Below are 21,493 nucleotides of genomic sequence, written 5' to 3'. Positions count from 1 at the left end.
TGACTTAGATTAAAACCGCCTATGATCAAAGAAAATTTCCCATATTTACCGCGTTCCACCCTGATCATAAGAAAAGCAAAATAGAAATTTAAGTTTTTTTTTGCCTTATAGTCTAGCATATTTTTAATTATTGATTTTATTTATGTTTCGCAACAATTTCACACGAAACAAATATGAAACCACAAGAATAGGGCCACTCTTTGCGTTAGTATGAAATATTTGTTTCAAAATTTATATATTTACATATGTACTGAATTTTTCCAATCAATGTATGTGTTGTAATTCACCCATGCCCTGAAGATCACCTGAGTAAGGATCAAAATAGGTGTTTTTCTAAAATATTTCATTTCAAACCGCTCCTCACAACTTCAACAAATTATTGAACAACCGGTCGCTAAAAAACACACATTCTTTAAAACTTCACTTTACACCTCACAACATCACACAACTCGGCTATCATTCCACCCACTCAGTTTAACTATAGTGTTATAAACTCAGTTTATACTATCGATCAGGATTCAGGTAAAATGACAGAAACCGGATCTTGTTTGGTGCCAGGTCACTTATCTTTTGTTTCCTACCGTATCTATACCTTAGACTCTAGTTGATCAAATTCAATACTTTGCTTTATTTAAAAAAGTCGATCATAAACTAACGTTTATGCTAAACCACATAACTAACGTGAAACTAACGTCATAAACGAAGTCTGGTAAATGGAGGGGCCCCAATTACCCGTGGAGTATAAAGTACTCTGAAGTAGTGTGAATGCTAACCAGACTATCATGGTTTTCATCTCGTTTCTGCGTTATTTGTTATTTTTTCCACGACTGACTGAGGTACAACCTGAACAAGATGACGAAAAGAATTGAATTGAACATTTTATTTAAAAAAGCTCGCAAAATTAGGCCTCAGGGACTTTTCTTACATTTAACAAGCATTCGCACATACAAATAAAGTTTACATAATTTAAAATACAAAACATGCATAATAGAAATATGAATTTTATACTGTCTATATATATTTTTAAATATTATTGATGTTGTATAGAATATGATTCAACATGATCTTATGATAGAAAAACTGTTTATTCATATGTTTAGATTTACATGATAACATAACATTGGGTGAATTATTGTAAAGTTTTATAGATTTAGGAAAGAATGAGTAATAACAGCAGTAACTGTAGTAATTTGAGGACGTGTAAAAGTAGTTTTTTTCCTTAAAATTAGAAAAAATACCAAATTGGTATAATGGTTTTTGTATTGTTATTTTAAAATTGAAAATAGTCCAAATGTTGTATTTGAACAACTCATCAATTTTTAAAACGGATAAATTATAGTATTCGTCGTAAATTCTAGAATCACAGCTTAGGTTACAAATATAACGAATGCTTAAACATATTTATAGTAACATTAAAAATCTTTAGTTTCATGGATGTATTATTGATAATAAATAGTTTAAAGAGAGGGGTTGTTACTTGTATATTATAAAATCATCATAACTTGACTGGAAAGAGTAAAAAGAAATTAGTAGGTTTAAAACGTGAGAAAGATAAAAAAAGAAAGCTAAGCTAAGAAAGATCTGGCGCTGACCAAAGGACTTTGATCTTAAAACTTTAAAAAAAATAATTATTCAGAAATCGTGAGATGCGGTCTGGTGTGATATAGGTTTGAGAAAAACATTTTCTTTATCGTGCTAACGTTTCGACCTTTATTGAGATCATCTTCAGGGCCTGGGATTTACAAACATTGTTTACATTTAACAAATACATTTAGGATGTGGAAATGTGAATTTATACAATGGAAAATATATTTTATATTCAAACAAAGTATTTCTACTCACTCAAAGTGTTCTTCTTCTGTGTAATTGTGCCATCTTTGCGTGTCGTGTTGAGAGTGCCAGTGAGATTTTGATGTTTTATGTTTATATATGTTTTTTTTATTTCAAAGAAGCCGACGTCTTACACGAAATTGTCTTTTATATACCGACTACCTTCCCCACCTCTTCAAAACCAAACGTATATAAACATAAAACAGCAAAATCTCACTGGCACTCTCAACACGACACGCAAGAATGATACAATTACACAGAAGACAAACACATTGAGTGAGTAAAAATACTTTGATTGAATATAAAAAAATATATTTTGCATTGTATAAATTCACTTTTCCACATCCTAAACGTATTTGTTAAATGTAAAAAATGTTTGTAAATCCCAGGCTCTGAAGATGATCTCAATAATGATCGAAACGTTGGCACGATAAAGAAAATGTTTTCCTGAAACCTACATCACACCAGACCGCATCTCACGATTTCTGAATAATTATCCATTAACGGTCACTAATCACCACACACTTTAAAAAAAAAAAACAGTTTGGTTATTTACGATCATTCTGAAAGTTTAACTTTTTGGTTGTTACCGGTCATGCAGATCTGGCTTGTTTTTGGCCTCTCATTTTCACCAGTATGTCTTCTTTTTTCTTCTTAAAATCTCCATTCTCGATTTGTCTTGCGTTAATTAAACGGCCTATGATGAAAGAAAATTTCTCAGATTTATCGCGTTCCCCACCCTGATCAAATCATATAAAAACAGCAAAATACAAATTCAAGATTGACAACATTTTCACACAAAACCAATACGACACCACTAGAATATGTGAGTATGAAATATTAGGTTCAAAATTTATGTTAACCTCTTAATTGTATTTTTTCCAATCAACATATGTTTTCTAATTTACCCAAGTCCTGAAGATGACCCGAATAAAGCTCGAAACGTCGGCAAAAAATGAAAAAAAGGTGTTTTTCTAAAATACTTCATTCCTGACCGCTCATCATCCCCAACAAATTATTATACCTTATACAAGAAACCTCATACTAGACTTTACTGAGACCACTTTGGATATACTGTGTAGAATTGTGGAGTTTTGCCATGCCGTCCATCATCCAGCGCATCCAATCCTTCGTACCTCATTCTTGAACGCTCCTCATGACTTCAAAAAATTATGGAACAAAGGTTCACTAAGAACCACACTACAAGTTCAATACCCCCGCAGACTCAAGAGAAAATGTAGCAATACGCCATGCTATTGTGTTATTTCCTAAATGTGAATTCTTTGAGATTCAAAGTGAAGTTAAAAAGAGATTTTTCGGCAGTATGCTGGAGAAAGGCGGCGCTCGATTAGAACCTAACTTTTCGTCGAGCCAGACCGCAAACGGAGCCCAGAAGAGTACGTCGATTCTAGGGGGATGGATAATAAACGGCTTAGTTGTCGTTTTAATTGTCAGAGGGTGGATTTGTTGATTGTTGCCTGCTAAAGTGTAATTGCCGGGTCAATTGGTCCGTCGGCTCGAACTGGCCCATTATCTTGTCTCCTTTTAAGTACAGGAAATGTTAGCCTGAAGCAAGCCCATTCGCCTGCCTGTAAACGTTTGCCATGCGGCCCAGGACAGACAGGCAGCCTTCTTAAACTCGCCTTTTCCCGCTTTGCATCTAATTTATTGCTCTCAGGAATGTCATGTTCAACCTGTTTGATTGAGATTGAGGAGCAGGAAAATTCAGACAAAAATTGATCAATAGGTTTCGATCTATCAAAACTATTTAAAGTTGCTCTAAACAATCGTAGAAATTGAAGGTGTAGTGAGTATGTAGATTCGCTTTTTGAAAATGAGTGCTCTACTCACAGATTTAACCTTTATTTATTCAATTAAAAATACATATTTAAGTTAGAAAATTTTGTGATTATCAAAACGTCATCTAGTTGCCAAATTTTTTTTGCACATTGAGCTTTTTTTATTATAGGATCTTCTATGCAATCACCAACCTTTTTAATAGTTACTTAGGATTAGGGTTAAGGTCAGAAAGAATTCCTTATTTTTGCACCAACGCCGAACTTTCGACGATATAATTCGTCTTCTTCAGAGAATACAGAAACATTTTTATTATTTTTCGTACATATATATAGGTGTATCACAGATGTTTGATAACTTACACGAACTTAGCCAAAATCCGAGAGGATCGAAGTCACGATAGCTCAAGTGGTAGAGCATTGGCGTATTTAGACGAAGATCGTCGGTTCGAATCCCGCTCGTGACACGGACTTTTTTATATTAAATCATACCTTACATAAAGATTAATTATTTGAAAGAAGTTATTTGATCAATCAAATCACGAAATCTAATGAACTTATTAAATTCACTGGTTTTCGTGGTCCGCTTGAACAATTAATATATTTCAATTAATTAAGGTTTTTAGTTGAGATAAAAAAGTCAGTGTCTAATAAACTTAGTCAAAATGTTAAATTAAACAGCTTGTCAAATAATAACAAAACTCCATCTTCAAAGAACATTAGTTTTGAACAATATAATTAAGAAAATTAACTATAAAATATCAATAATAAAACAACTACACTTAACAGGTACTTATATATCACATGGCGATGACTAGACTTATTTGAGGTTTTCCTTTTGTGGGAGGTTAAACACACTGCCACAACGGATTTACCTATATTTCTCACTAATACTAATATTTCATAACAGACTGGTTTTTGTACGTGAAGAAATACATAAATGACTGTTTATATTTTGTTCTCATTATTTAAAATTTAATGTGGATTGTTCTGATTTGTTTCGAAGAGGGCTTATCTTTATTTAAATTCCGCTATAAATCACATCATAGGTCATCATAGATCATAGGTTTTTTTAATTACAAGTCTTGGTATATTGATGAACGTGCATCATTTCTTTTAATATTTTTCATATTTTGCTCAGTAGTCATAATCTTAACGATTATCGGAGATCGTGAGATGCGGTCTGGTGTGACGTAGGTTTTAGAAAAACATTTTCTTTATCGTGCCAACGTTTCGATCTTTATTGAGATCATCTTCAGGGCCAGGGATTTATTAACATTGTTTAAGTTTTACAAATACATGAAAAAATGAATTTATACAACGCTAGAAATTATTTTATTTTTTTTAATTTATTTATTTATAATTTTTCTAATCTGAAATTTCTAGCGTTGTATAAATTCATTTTTTCACATCCTACATTTGTAAAATTTAAACAATGTTTATAAATCCCAGGCCCTGAAGATGATCTCAATAAAGTTAATAAAGATCGAAATGTTGGCATGATAAAGAAAATGTTTTTATAAAACCTACGTCACACCAGACTGCATCTCACGATCTCCGAATAATCATTGACTAACCGTCACTAAACACCACACATAATCTTAACATTCTCAAAATCAAAGTCAGGATCGTTACTGTGTTTGTGTTTTGATAATGCAGTTCCAGGCCTTTCAATGATTATAAAATCATTATCGATCTGGCTATTTTCCATCAAACCGAGTTAACTGATTGCCTGGCTTTTCTAAGTTGCTTATACAAACTGCAGAAGCTTGTCATGGGTCAACTTCAAGACTAGCATCACAAAATAGTTCGGTCAAAAGATTTGAGATTTGAGAGTCCCTTTTCTCTTGGTTTCTCCACCTCAGTGCTAAATTGTCTTATGTATGGCAAAAGCGAGGATTCCTCAGGGCTTCTTTCTGGGCCTCCCATCTTTTCACTTAAACTAAATTCTTGGCACCACGTACTCCTTTCTGAGTACCTCCAAATCTTCTGCCAAAGTTTAACATCGAAAAATGCATTATATTGACTAATAATGATATGGCAGGATTAATTGAACATTTATTATAAGCAAATGTGTTACTTTCTTGACTCTAAAAGTTTTTTTAAAAACGTTTTTGCAAAAAGACAGTTTTTTCGGCTATTTCTACTTAATTTTATATAATCCATTATGTTAAGTGGTTTGATTGACCAAATTAATTCTTTCAATCAATTTTATAATATGTCATTGTTTTGCTTGATAGAAAATACTTTCAAAAATACAGTCGAATGCTGTAATAGTGTTTTAATAAAAGAATATTTTGTAAGAGTAGATTACTATTTGTTTTGCCAATGGGTATGATGGTGGTGCAACGAAACGTGAATCATCATGCCGCCGGAATAGGTGATTATTATTTCGATGGTGGTTGAAAAATAATTCACAAATGAACACACACACACGCAGACATTCGTAGATAAATAATAGAAGTAAGAAAAGTGACTAGGTAAAGCTGAAACTCCTCTAGTCATCAACTATAATTAGTGCAATTAATTAGTCTTTTTACTTAAGATTTTTGGTTGAGATGAAAAAGTTATTTTCACGAGCGGGATTCGAACCCAACACTACCTTTTTCATCTCAATCAAGATCTTAGATAAATAGAACATTGATTGGAATAATTAATATGGTCAATTATGACCGATAAACGTATATGGATTATTAAAATTAGTTTATTATTTATCAGTTTGATTTTGTTAATGTTTTTATCTTATCATTTGTGATGCCGTTGTCTTATTAATGCTTTTGTCTTGTTATGTTTATATGCCATAACTTACCGCTTTTGTTCAGTTTCTCGGACAGTGTATCCATAAGCCTATTTTCCAAGAGAATTTGTTATATGAATATGTTAGAAGCCAAAATTATGATTAACATTATGTATATTTTACAATTAATTAAGGATTTTAGTTGAGATGAAAAAAAGTTAATGGCACGAGAGGGATTCGAACCCACGACCGAAGTTGAAGGGGAGTTGATGACCGAGTGGATCGAGGTCACGGTAGCTCAGGTGGTAGAGCAGCGGCGTATCTAGCCAAAGGTCGTGGGTTTGAATCCCTCTCGTTCCATTAACTTTTTTTCATCTCAACTAAAATCCTTAATTAATTGTAAAATATACATAATGTTAATCATAATTTTGACTTCTAACATATTCAAATAACAAATTCTCTTGGAAAATCAAGAGTTCATCAATCATTCATCTCAACTAAAAACCTTAATTAATTGTCATGAATTAATTGGTCAAGCGGGCCACGAAATTAGTGAATTTAAGAAATTATGTATATTATCGCTCTGTAGAGCCCTGATAGTCGAAAGTTTGGCAGAGATATAGTAATAGTTTTCAATTGGGCCCTGATCCCCTAAAAATCAGTGGACATACAGCTCGATAACTAACTCTGTTCATAATAAATTATATCATGTAATTATTTTAAAAAATCAAACCACGAATGAATGAAACAAAAATCATAAGACTCTAAGGGTACGTAAAATTACAAACAAAAAGCGATTGAATTTCATTTGATGAGGGGTCAGGGGATAGTGCGTCCACTAGGTCGTAGAATATGCAAGTCGGTCGATAAAAGGAACAAAGTAACAATGGAATTATTTAATTTAGTACATGAAGGGTGGAAGAGCCTCTTAGAGAACGTTAAAAGTGGCTGAACTACTAAAGGAATCCGATGACAAACAAGACGGTTAGTGTAAGGAAGGAGAAAGACAAAGGGGCCGGCAATAAAATGGGGGAGAGCAAGTTGTAAAGCAATTAGAGTAAAATTTGATGAGGTGCGAGAAATAAAGAGCATTAATACGCTGTTTATAAGAGTCGGGGTAAGGGCGAAGGGCGAAGGGCGAATAGCCGGGCGGGGGGTGGGGAATGGAAGAAGGTCGGACGATGGAAGAAGAGGTCGGCGGGGAGGAAGAAGCGGGTGGGAGACGTGTCAATTATGAGGGTAGGTCGGCGGCCCCCACCCCTGTGTGGCAGTGGGAGGGGTTTGCCAAGGGTTGGCCACAGAACACGACCGCTTCGTGGCCACCCTCCAATCCCAGCCCGCCCGACAAAAAAACACGGCCCCCCCCAAAGAATATCGACGGAAAAACGCCCGCAGAGGAGTGGGGATGGAAAAAAGGCAGCGTAGGAGTCGGCTTTTTCCACCAGTCGAGCTCCGAGGCTCTGCCTGTCGAGTGTGACCTACGCTTATTCTTCAGCGGCGGAAGACGTCCGTGTCAAGTTTGAGTGGTTTCCAAGGAGGAAAGTGGGTCGGTTCATGCGTCTTCCGGCCGGGAGCGATAGCGCGATGTGGGGCGACATGTACGGCGGCGTCTGCTCCGCGCTGAGCGAACACCACGGCGAACTGATCCAGACCGGCAGCCCGAGCATCCTCTGTTCCGCCCTCCCGAACCATTGGAGGTCCAACAAGTCGCTGCCGGCCGCGTTCAAAGTCATCGCCCTCGACGATGTCAACGACGGGACGGTCGTCACTGTCAGGGCGGGCAACGACGAGAACTACTGCGCAGAACTGCGGAACTGCACGGCAGTCATGAAAAACCAGGTGGCCAAGTTCAACGATCTTAGGTTCGTCGGAAGGAGCGGAAGGGGTGAGTTCGATTCGATGATAGGCCGTCTCGAAGTTTTCTTCTAATCGGCATCAGTTGGACAATCTGTGAAGTTACAAAGGGGAAGTTTCCGTTAGGCGATGACCCCTAGTGTGAAGGTGAAACGCATATGGCTGGCCACAATGTCACAAGTTCCCCCCATTGCAACTTTCTTTCGGCCTAAATACGGATATTTCCATCGCCTCCTCTTTGCACTTGGTATGACGGTGCCCAAAAAAGCGGTGAAACGGAACTTTTGAAACAGAGGCATCGTCCCGCACCAAACTTTGTTTGTAAAGGACGCAGAAGTTCTTCGGTTGTTCTTGTTCAGATTTTAGCATATTTTCAACTCCCCCACGGACAACGGTTTTATTAATTTTTTTCGTCCCATTTTTTATTAGTTAAATTCTTATCCCACGTGAGTAAATTTTTAACAAATCCAAAATTGTTAAATTTCCTCCTGAGGTCTGCGCGATCCTTTCATCCTGGTCCTCCTATAATCGCTAATATTTGTTGGTTCAGACGTGTTTCGCCATTTCGCCGTATAACAAATATCACCCAAACACTGAAGATGACGAACAGCCGAAACGCGTCTAAGCCAACAAAAATAAGCGAGGATATACAGACCAGTGTTCATACAATAAATTCAAAATTTCTGTAAAAGTTCTTCCTTCTGCGGGCTTTCAATCAGTATCACTGGGAATCGACTAATTATCACATTAAGTTGAATAAGAAATAAAATTTCCTCTATATATTATTGTTTAGGTTTATTAAAAAAGCTTTTAGTTCCAGCAGATTTTGAAAATCGGAAATCTTCCGGACCTAAAAGCTTTTGAACCTAAACAACAATATATATTGAGGCTCAAACTTTAAAAATTTTGTTAAAAAAGCTATTAGTTCCAGCAGATTTTGAAAATCGGAAATCTTCCGGACCTAAAAGCTTTTGAACCTAAACAACAATATATATTGAGGCTCAAACTTTAAAAATTTTGAAATTTCCTCTTGAGGTCTGCGGGGTGGTCAACCTGTAGGTTGGTCGTTCCTTTTTTGTTCTGACTTTCGCTGTTTTGTCCTTGCTGGCGCGCCTCTCGCCATCTTCAGTGTGACTCGACGTGCCGTTTGACCCGAAAGCTATACACGGACTGCGTCCGTGATGTGAATAGTTTAACTTGTAGTCGCTCACGAGGGCTGTTCTGAGCATAATCCTAAATTTCGATAAATTTAACAAATCTGAACTGTCAACTAACTTTCATGAACTAATCCCGAAGAATGTCTTACATAAAACTTGGCCTCTATTTTGTTCTCCGCCAGCGCCAAATAAAATATTTAATTTCCTGTTAAATTCACCTCATTGATTATGCGAAATTCATCTTCCAAACCATGAAGGAACAAGATAATTTTTCGATGTAATCATGTATTCAAACCATCAGCATGATCGTGAACGAATCGACAGCGGTCAAACGATCATTTTCAGAACAAGCATGGTAATCGCCATGATTGACCCCGATCATTTGATTTTGACCCTAGATCCAAAAGGAAGCTATTTTTTTTAAAACAAACTTTGCTAAAGAGAAAACCACGCCTAAACAAGACCCGCTTAGTTTTTCATAATTATGGCTTGTTGAAATTGTATTAATCACACAGACTCGTATAATTCGAGTTAATCCCGTTAAATATTTTATTACTTTTGTTAACATTTATTTCGTTTTGATAGTTTTTCAAAATTTTGCTTCTGTAACTTTTGCACTACACATGTCCGTACAAGTAAGCAGGAATTTCTTTTACTTACTTTTTAGAAACTTTGTTTTTGTCCAAAGGATATATTTAACAGGCTAGTTGTATTGTTTAGACGAAAACAACACATTTTTAGGTACCTGACGTCCTAGTCTAAATTTATTTTCCTTCGTCAATATACTTTTTACGCGAAATTTTATTCCTGGCACTTGAAAGCCGACGTACCCTCTAACATTGAGAGATTTTCGACTGATAATTTATTTCACTATCAAATTTTAATATAACCATTGATTGACTTTTGATTGATGATTTATTAAAAGTTATTTCCTTTTAAAACTTACCTGTACAACAGACACGACTACAAAAGGATTTTAATATGTGAAATCCTAGTTTATTTAAACAGAACTATAACAGAACTATAATTTTTATTGTATTTGTGTTTTAATTGAGGAAAAAATCAATTTACACTAACTTTCCGGCTTATCTTTTGGAGTCAAATTCCGTCATAGAATTTTCATCAACCTTTTCAAAATTCGTCTGCACCATTTGACCAACCGCATCTTTTACGAGCTAGAAATGTTATATTTTTTAATACTTGTTGGGTTCGTGAGATAAGGCCAAGAATGAGGAGGTTTAGAAAAACACGTTTTTCCGACGTTTCGACCATTATTCGGATCATCTTCAGGGCATAAAGGGCCGTTCCTCACGATCCAACGATTATTAAACAACCGGTCACTATAAAAACCACACATTTTTCGTAATTTGGGATTGGTTTAAGATGAGGAAAAATTGACAAAACAATTGTGAACCCATTTAAGATTAATTGACCATCTGAGAAATATCCTCTGATATATGATTTAAAATATAGTCATTTATTTTCTATTTTGCTACTTTTTGACTCATTTTTTCACTCACTCAAATAGAACGTCTGTTGATAAATAGGTGATATTTTTTCAAATTCAAATTTATTATTGAGTCACGAGTAAAAAATTATGTTTATTTTTGAAAAAAGTAGAAAAATATTAATGTAATTTTAAATTGAACAAATATTGATAGATATCGTCTCAACCATTTGAGTAAACATTTGCTTATACTGTGACTAAGTACAGTCGTTCGGAATTAAACGAAACGAACTAGGATTTTGTACATTTTCGACCTTTTTGCATGAATTAAAAAGAGATGAATAATAGAACAATCATATAACACCATGACAACAACAAACTTTTTTACTGTTCCACCAATAAAAGTTTTTTGTTTGTCTTATTTATATCCATTCTAAATGAAATTCAATTTTATTATTCAAAAATTGTGTTTAGAGTTTACAATTTTAGTCATTATAAAAAGGTGTGTTTTGTCTGATCCCTTGATAGGATGATGTTATTCTAGTTCTATTTATCTCGTGTATTCACATTTCCTATTCACGTGTGAGAGTGTTTTTGTAAATTTGTAAAAGTGAGATGAAGTGGTATCGCATGTGAAGAGTTTCCATTAGGCTTAGATTTACCGCCTCCTAAAATAGCCGGTGCTCAGATATCTATTTTAACTTTGTCCGTCTGCCCACAGGGAAGAGCTTCTCACTGACGATCGTCATCGGTTCGAGTCCGCACCAAATCGCCGTCTACACGAAGGCCATTAAAGTCACCGTCGACGGCCCGAGGGAGCCGAGATCAAAGTCAAGTAAGTAAAGTTCTGAGACAAATGTTTACTCTTTGCGGCTCAGTTGGCCCGATATCAACCGTTCCTCCTACCTTTTTAACACAAAGTGTACTTTGTTTAATTTCTATTTTAAACATTCGCTCTACCATTTATTCATAAATTAAAAGCCGATAAGTATCTACAACCGACCAACGGACAAATATAGACCACTATTAGTTTCCTCTTACAATTGAACCAAAATTTTAGGCTGAACCAAAAAACTGTTCTTCCTTGTAATATTATGCAATTCTGAATTTTTCTTGCTTTTCATTATTGAATAACAATCTGATTTCGAACCGTACATCTCTACTATCAAACAGGTCATCACGTTCTTCACATAATTTGAGCATGTGAAGCTAAAGTTAGTAGTTTGGTCGTTTATGATAAATTTGGTTCCCCTATTCTCGCTGTTTTGAGCGCCTTTAGGACCGATTTCACGCTCTGTTTATGTTATGCCTGAATCCAGATCGGAAGAATAAACTTAAGTAGATGACCTAACTGTGTAGCCGCAGTACAGGTTTTGGTCCATTTTTTCTATTTGTTCCTCCATTTGTTTTCGTCTTTCGTGATGACTTTCGTTCGTTGGTGTTACAAAAGATGTATAGCCAAGGTTATAAAAGAAAATTAACATTTTGCTTTTTTTTAAATCCAAATTAACAATGGAGATAGTTGGAAAAAAAAGTTGGATATCATCAGTGTAAATAAGGAGTTACAGAGCACAAATACACAACTGAGAATATCAAGAAATACCAACAAGCTTCTTAATGACCATGCTAAGCAAACCTGCTAAAGAAAGGTCTGAAATAGCCAATGTAAAAGTAACAAAAAGAAGGTATTTTCATCGAAGTAAATTCATCTCCTCGAGCACCTCAAAGGGAATTTTCAATAATGCAACTGTTATCGAAGTGGTATGTCAGAATATAAAGATCACTCAGAGGAAAGACTGCTTCTTCTAATCGAACTGCACTCAAACTGGATCAACCCAGTCCCAGAAATGCTTGAAACAAATTCAAGTCATTTGGTTACTTTTGGTGTAAAAGTTATTGTTGAGAAGTAAAAATTTTATTCCTTGTTTGTTCTGGGCTCTTGTGAAAGGATTAGCACGTTTCCTGGATTAAAAACGAAACATCACATTTTACATTGCCTGAAAGCTGTATGCCAAGGTGACAAAAGAAAACTTAACATTTTGTTTTTTGTATCCAACAATGAAAAAAGATAGGTGTATTGACCAAAACATGGATAGGATCAAGGAAATAAGCAGGGAGTTTCAGAGCACAAACACACCACTGAAGATGCCAAAAGAAATATTAGATAAGCCGACCCGAATGGTCGGAAATCACCAAAGTAAAAGTTACAAGAAAAGTACAAAAGCTTAAAGCCCGTTTTATGCTTCGTTTTTTAAAGTTTGCAGAGCACAGTTTTTCAACCATTTCTCCTTTTTTTCAATATCATTCCTGAAATGTGTGGTGATTAGTGACCGTTAATCGATAATTATTCAGAAATCGTGAGATGCGGTCTGGTGTGATGTAGGTTTCAGAAAAATATTTTCCTTATCGTGCCAACGTTTCAATCTTTATTGAGATCATCTTCAGGGCTCAAAGTGTTTGTCTTCTGTGTAATTGTGCCATTCTTGCGTGTCTTGTTGAGAATGCCCAACACGACTTCTCAAGGCACTCTCAACAAGACACGCAAGAATGGCACAATTACCCAGAAGACAAACACTTTGAGCCCTGAAGATGATCTCAATAAAGATCGAAACGTTGGCACGATAAAGAAAATGTTTTTCTGAAATCTACATCACACCAGACCGCATCTCACGATTTCTGAATAACCTTTCCTGAAGTTTTCTTTCTTCTTCATTCTTGTAATTGGTTTCAGTCTGAACCACTTTACTATCTCTAATATCCCACTAGAGCAAAAGTTATTCCGTAGTTTGGTCTTTTCTGATGATTTCCTCAATACTCGCTGTTATGACCTCTGCCGAATTTGGTTTTCGTCCCTTCCAGTGCTTCTCAGCAAGGAGAAGTAGGCATTTAACCACACCAACTGGGAAGATAGATAGACCAAAACGATTGGAAACGACCAAACTACATGTTCATCACTCCGCGTAACAGTAGAGGGAATCTCACCAATTTTATAATACATTGGAGCTTTCATTAGGACCGATTTTATGCTCTGTTTATGTTAGTTTGACTGAATCCAGTTCGGAAAAATGAAAAGAACGATGACTAGACTGAACGTGTGGAGCCACAGCACAGTTTTTCGTCCATTTTGTCCATTTGTGTTGTCTTTAGTGATGTGTTGTTGCAAGTATGTGGCATGGGTAACAAAATAACACTAACATTTTGCCTTTTGGCAATCGAATTAACAATGGATGAAAGTTGAAATAAATGGTCCCGTTTTCGATGGACCATCGCGAAATCTTCCATTTATTACAGGACTGAACGAACTGTCAGTAAGCAGGATGGTACTGAGATCACAGAATAAATAGTGACGTTTTGGCGGCTAAAAAAGTTACTGCAGTTCAGGCATGACGTGTCTTGGAAAATTGATAGAACTTAGCGTGTCCTTTGACAAGGTATCGCATCCTGCCTTGACAAGCTCACCCTTATCCTCCTCTCAACCTTTTATTTAGTACTGAAATCCTATCTTTTGTCTGAATACTAGAAGCTTCAACCTTTAAACGTGGGTATACTAAGGAAGAGTTAAATACCTGAACAATATCCATCATTCGGATAATCCTACCCACCTAGACACTGTAAAACTTCGTCCATTGATGGTCGCCCTGTGCACTCCACTCTCAACCATTTTCTCATATCGAGGACCGATTTACCTGCAATTTTAATTTACTTCAGCGATATTAATCTCTTTTTAACGATGTTTTGATATTTTTTTATTAATTAAATTTATTTATTAAAACTGGTCTTATTAGACCAACCATTAATTTTTCAATAATATTATAGATTAAATAAATGTTTACATTCTTATAAACCCATTGGTACAATAAGATTTACATTTCACTATTCACTATCCATTTTTAACTACAAAGATCATATGGCTTTGTTCTTTTCTGTATCTTATGTTATCTTCTGACCATGTTTCGGTTATGTAAGAGTTTGGTCGCTTCCACATTCTCGTGCTGGCCGAGACGAGCCTGGTGTTTGGCGGCACATCTTTGTATTTCTGCCGTGACCTCAGGGATGTTAAGATCCCTATTTAAGACATTATTCCTTATGTACAAGATGCATTGACCATGTTACGTAAGATTTTATTTTGGAGTGTTTGTATGATTATGATATTGCTGTGTTAGGCACAACCCCTAGTTGAATACCATATGTCCACATAGGCTTTATGACTTGTTTATATAATAATATTTTTTGTATAGCAAGGTTGGAGCCACGTCCTGTCAACCAGTACTGTTGTCTATACCTTAAACCTATTTCTATCCTTTTTTTTCTTCACGTGTTCTTTCCATCTCAGCTTGGCATCTAAGGTCATTCCCAGATATTTAGCTGTATCGCTGTATGGTATCGATTCTGAGCGATGGTCCACTTTTTTGTTTGTAAAGATTAGATGAACTGATTTAGCTTGATTTTCCATTTTTTTGTCCATTCGTTTATCTTATTACACGCATTTTGGAGGATTTTGGTTGAATGAGTGATAGTCGGTCCTAGTGATATCACCGCTGTGATGTTTTGATATGACTAGAATTTTATAAAATTTATACACTCACCAATAACCCCAATTATGTAACAATAGCACAACTATAGGTATTAAAATATACGCTTGATAATGTGAGATATAATTAGTTCAAATTTCAAATATAGACGCTTTAAGTATTGATTTAAAAAAAAGTTTTGTTAGAGACCGCTCATCAATTACCACATATCCGTCCAAAGGGCTGTGTAACGGCTGTTACTTGTTACTGTTGGACCATTCAACTGCTGGTATATGCTTCTATTGATTATTTATATGTCATAATATCGTGCATTGAGATAAACTCCAGTTAAATGAAACAACCTACGCTTACTATGCGACCTGGAGACAAGAAAAACAAAATCTGTCTTTTTTTATGCAGTTGCATTTATCATATTTTTCTATTGTTGAATGTTCTTTTCACATGATCAATCATGAATCTTTCAACGTGAATTTTTCGGGATTGGTCTGTCTTTACATCGTCAAAAACTTAGAATGATGTTACATACAGAGACAACCTGTGTTAAAGTTGAAACATTTTAGTTTCAACAAGGACGAATCATTTTTTCTTTTTAAAAAATCTACCTTGAAAAACGGAACAGTTGAAAAGTTGAAAACTGAAACGATTGTAACATCGAGTCGAATGTAACGGCCTGTACTGGTTTATAATTAAGACGGGTCCTAATTTGACGTATCGAAGGCGGGCTGTAAATCAATTTAACGACTGTAACTTTATAGGTTTATAAATGGAACAAAAAGGGTAAATAATTGTCTGAGAGGAAGTCGGTGGCTATTCGCCGGCCGGGAGTGTAAACTCGGTCTCTTTCCCCTGGTTTGTTTAGTTGCTCCGGTTTAACGTCGGACCTGGCATCTCAGTAAACCCAAACCGAACCGATGCCTGCAACTGTCGTAAATTAACGTGGTATCATTAGCTATATATAATCTCAATATAGCACCCAGGCCCAATTAACGGGCTGGCTGGGTAATTTCGTTCGGCTAACTATGTTTAATCGCAGGTCTTGTTGTTTATGCCGTCTGTTTCAGTTGTTAAGGAATTGCATTTGTGATTTATTCACCCTGGCATAGGTGATTCTGTTTCTGGATGCGTATGATCCTCAGCAATGTACTCCCAAGAATCATCAAAATCTTATTTTTATTATTATTCTCCTTCCTACGGCAATTATTTATTAATGAGCCCTTAAGGATTAAGTTAAACAATTATCGATCACTCTCTCACTCCACAGTGTGAAAGGAATCGTGTCTTTTCTCGCGTATCTCTTTGGCCTGAATTTAATTTCAAAGTATAACAAGGATCAAGTTGATCGGGCGGTTTTATATTGAAATATTCAATAGATACAATGTAGCTCTAAACCATTGCTTTCGGCAATATACAGGGTAGTGCAATTTAGAAAAACCACCATCTGCTTAAATGAATATCAAGTCACTTCTATCTACCCATGCCCATATATATATATTACACCAGGGGCGGGCGACCAGGACCCGAGGGGTTAAAAGCCTGAGTAGGCCCGTACCCCATCCCTAGAAGGTCCGGGACCTGGTCGGCTCACGAGTCCTGTATAAACCTATTGGACCTATTCACAAACCCCAGGATTGTGGACCATTTTATCCTGGGGAGTGTTTTGGTTATGTCCTCTCCTTCGAAAGTATTAAATCTTTCCCTAGCATACCTATCGCATTCTGCGAGGTAGTGTCGGGCCGTTTCTTCTTTTGTTTCGCAGAAGCGGCAGAAGGGGTCTGGTAGAGTACCCATTATGAAGAGGTGTCTTCTCAAGGGGCAATGGCCCGTTAGGATACCTATCAGCCTCCTTATTCCCCTCCTAGAGTTAGAGAATAGCCATTTCGATTCTTTAGGTTTGATTTCCTTCAGAAACTCCTTCGATTGTCTGCATCCTGGGGACATATTCCATTCCTTTAGGAATTGTTTCATGCCCCAGCTACCTATACTCTCTTTTGCTGTGCTTAAAGAGTGGGGTAATACCGGTTGTGGTCCGACGAACTCAGTATTTGAACCTTCCTTGGCCAGGCTGTCCGCCTCCTCATTGCCATAGTGCCCCTTATGAGCAGGTATCCATACGAGGGTTACCCTATTCTCATACCTGGTGATAGTCCTATTAATGAGTTCAACGGTTTCCTCTACCAGTCTAGATGTTGATAGTTCTTTTTGTAATGATTTTAGACTGGCCTGACTGTCGGAAAAAATTTTAATATCTTTTCCCTTAATCTTGTTATCCATCAGTGTTCTACAGCAGACATTAATGGCCCAGACCTCTGCCTGAAAGACCGAGGTGTTATTACCAAGAGGATAGGAGATGCTGATCCCTAATTTAGGTATGTGTATTCCAGCACCACTTCCCTTATCCTTAATGAGTGAGCCATCGGTGTAGCAATCTAGACTACGATGGTCATCATCAGACCTATAGTTATAGTCACAGGGAGTGACTACCTGAAAGTATTTTTTCCCTAAAGGTGTTTTCACCTTTTTATCGCTTACACCCAGTAGTTGGTTGTTGACCTTACTCAATAAATGTAAAATTTTCGAGTGTCCTATATTATTTCCCTTATGGTTCCAGCTGCCTTCACTAATTAATCTATAGCAGCTGGTTAGTGCTTTAACCTTGACCTCAATGTGTAGAGGTGTGGTGTTTGTTATCACTTCCAAAGCTAGGGTTGGTGTAGTGGGAAAAGCTCCCGTCATCATCATACAACCTAGTCTTTGGAATGACCTTAGCTTGTTAATAGCCCCTTTGTTTTCTAGCCCATTCCACCAAACTAGGGCTGCAAATAGAAATCTTGGTAGTATGATCGCGGTGTATATCCATTTGGCCACCCATGGTTTAATACCCCATGTTCTACCAACGATTCTCCTACACTGCACCATGGATATAGTGCCTTTCCTATGTATGTTTTTAATGTGGCCTTTCCAATCAAGTTTCCTATCTAGCGTTATCCCTAGGAACTTGATTGTATCCTTTAATTTTAATTCAATGCCCTGACATTTTGGGTTTTTAAAATTACCTATTGATCTTCTCCTGCTGAACATTATCAGTTCCAGTTTAGCAGGATTTATCAAAAGACCTTTGTCGCTACACCATCCGGTTAGCAACCCCATCGCCTCCTTCATCAGTAGTGATAGAGTCAGAGGGTCCTTACCCGTGATCACTATGGTACCATCGTCTGAATATAATTGGCTATAAAAGCCTGAGTTATTCAGAAGCTCTAATAAGCTGTTTACTGTGATTAACCACAATAGAGGAGATAAACATCCTCCTTGTGGACAGCCTCCAGTGACCCTGATTCTCAGAGTACTGTTACCTAAGCACATATTTACCATCCGACCCTCTAGGTATGTTTTCACCCATCCTATGAGGTGTTGGTGAATGTTATATTTATTTAGTGCTGCTATAATGCATGAGGTATCTGCATTATCAAACGCTCCTTGGATATCAAAGAAGCATCCTAAGGTGTACTCATTATTGTATAATGATTTTTCAATCCTTCCTACAAGTGTATGCAGAGCAGTTTCCACTGATCTTCCTGGTAAATAGGCATGCTGATTAGGATGTATCAAGGTATTGATACCACAGTCATGTCTAATATATTTATCTAAAATTTTCTCTATTATTTTAATGAAAATAGAAGATATACTTATAGGTCTGTATGATTTAGGTAATTGATAAGAGACCTTACCTGGTTTGGGTAAGAAAATTACCCTTGTTTCCTTCCAGCGTTTTGGTATGTACCCCAACGCCAGACTACTCCTTAAGAGATCCCATACAGCACTGGATAAACCAGGTGTATCCTGTTGTAAGAGGGCAGGAAATATTCCATCCATCCCTGCAGCCTTGAACTTCTTGAAGGACCATACCGCCCATTTGTATGCGTCCCAAGAGATCACTTCATATGCCTTCCTCCAATTCGGCATAGGTGTATTATTCATGGTTTGGGTGTCGGAGGAGCCTGAACTTGGGAAGTGGGCCCTTGCCATTAGGTTCAGTGTCTCCTCGCTTGTTGTGCAGTACACCCCGTTTTCGTCCTGCAATAGACCTAGTGGATTAATATAATCCTTTTCCAAAAGTTTAAAAATTCGAGCACTTTCCTTAATATTCTCTGTCTTCAGACAATATTCCCTCCAGGCCTTTCGTTTGGTTTTCCTCAACTCTTTTTTGTATTCTTTTTTCTTGGAGAGATATTCTCTCCAAGACAGTTCAGAGTTCTCCTGCAGGGCTTTCTTGTGTAAGACTCTGACCCTTTTCCTCGCACTAGCCAGAGCTCTGTTCCACCAATGATGTCGATTCTGGCGTAGTATTTTTTCAGGGCATGCCTCCGTATATGCAGAGTTAATGACCTGTATGATTTTGTTAGCAGCCTGCTCCAGCTCTGTTATATTGGTAGGAGCAGGTGTACCTGTAATATTATTATTAATATTATTGATGTAGGAATCCCAATTTGTCTGTTTTGGATTCCTAAACCTTATTTTTTCAACTTCACCTGAGATCCAAAAATCTATTAAACAATGATCTGAAGAGATCTTACCTGGTGTCACCTTCCACCCCTTTACCCAATTGGCACAAGGCATGGTGGCTAGTGAGATATCCAAGACCTCCCTTCTATTTTTTGTTATAAATGTGGGAGTATTGCCTACATTCAGGATTGATAGATTTTTACTCACTGTAAATTCCAGGAATGTATCACCTCTTGTATTATTATCTGAGCTGCCCCATGCTATGTTATGTGCATTTACATCACAGCCCAGTATAAGTCCTATATTATTATCCTCACAATATGTTGTGAGTTCCCTGACTATCTCGGTTGGACAGTCCTCATCGTGGGGTAGGTAGGCACTCGCTATGTAGAGGTTATGTCGACTACCCCTTCTCCTGAAATCAATAGAGATCGTTATGATATCCCTAGAACAAAACCTAGTTATGAGAATTGGTTTTAGTTCCTTGTGAGCCACAACACACGCTCTTGGCTTGTCCTGTCTTAGGTCCTGAAACAGTTCAAAGCTATTATTCTTTAAACCAATTACTTGTCCCCTATATGTATAGGGTTCCTGTATTAGATAAATCATTGTTTGCAGCTTCGCCATGTCACTACCGATTTCGGCAGTGGCGGTTTTGCTATGCTGCATATTTATCTGTGACACCCTGAGAGGTCTCATGACTTGCTCATGGTACCCTTAGGGTAGGTCGCCTAGATGTGGGCGTAAGGTTAGCCCCTTTCTAAGAGGGAGTCTTCGGCCTCACTGGAAAGTTCGGCCATCAGCTCCCCCCGTCTGGGACTACCCGCCTCATCATCTCCCTTACCTTTCGCTACCCATGCCCATAGTTGTGGTATATGTCAAATCGTCGCGTTTTCTTTTTTTCAATCAACCAAATAAAATTTCTTAGTTGTACAACGTGTCCTAATGATATCATGCCACTACAACAAAACAAACGACCATCTAGAATTGCCGATTGGGCTACTGCGTTGCGGCTTTAAGTTCAGTTTTGGAACACCTCTTTTGTCAAAAAATTTTATGAAAATGGTGCCAGATTTCATTTAAGCAAGTTGTTCGTTGTTTGTCCTATGGTGCTTCGGAAAATTCACTATCATGTATACACAATAAATGGTAGAAAAATATAAAATAATGAAAAAGTTATGCTTTATTTCATTTTGGGTGATCAATAATTTGAGTAGTAATTAGAAGAAAATATGTTTCCATAACTAAATTGATAAACGTGGGAACGACTGACGTTCTTAGGTGGGGGCATCACATTGGGTGTGTTAACGATCTTATGGAACACGAGAATAAATAGATGATGACGAAAGGAGACGAAGAAATAAGTGGGGGTTTCTGTTCCCCAAGCACTGCAAACGTTCTGGCTTATTGTACTTTCCTAGTGCCTTAGTCCATTCCAATCAACTTGTCCTTCTTCTAGGTCATTGACTGTCGTTAGTACAGTTCCATTCCCTGAGTTTTCTTTGTAATCCATTGAGCGGTTTGTTCGCATGCGAGGATTTTTGTGGCTGTTTCTTCCTCCTCATTGCATAACCTGCAGATGTGATCGTTATTGAATATGCCCATGTTGTGTATTCTCAGACGACAGTGATCTGAAGATC

General features: G+C 37.0%; 1 protein-coding gene across 1 annotated transcript in view; it reads left to right on the top strand.

The window, feature by feature from the left end:
• Positions 1 to 7,803: 7,803 nt before the first annotated feature.
• LOC106670221 (segmentation protein Runt-like) overlaps positions 7,804 to 21,493 on the top strand; it is a 36,961-nt gene continuing 23,271 nt past the window's right edge. The window contains exons 1-2 of the mRNA XM_014400340.2: positions 7,804 to 8,248; positions 11,543 to 11,656. Of these exons, the coding sequence (XP_014255826.2) occupies positions 7,918 to 8,248; positions 11,543 to 11,656 (445 nt within the window). The 5' untranslated portion in view covers positions 7,804 to 7,917. The remainder of the gene's footprint in view (positions 8,249 to 11,542; positions 11,657 to 21,493) is intronic.

Source organism: Cimex lectularius, unplaced genomic scaffold (assembly GCF_000648675.2).
Source record: "Cimex lectularius strain Harlan isolate CLEC.00 unplaced genomic scaffold, Clec_2.1 scaffold94, whole genome shotgun sequence".
Classification (NCBI taxonomy): domain Eukaryota; kingdom Metazoa; phylum Arthropoda; class Insecta; order Hemiptera; family Cimicidae; genus Cimex; species Cimex lectularius.
The sequence above is the reverse complement of the archived record's forward strand: the minus strand, read 5'-3'. Positions and strand labels throughout refer to the sequence as shown.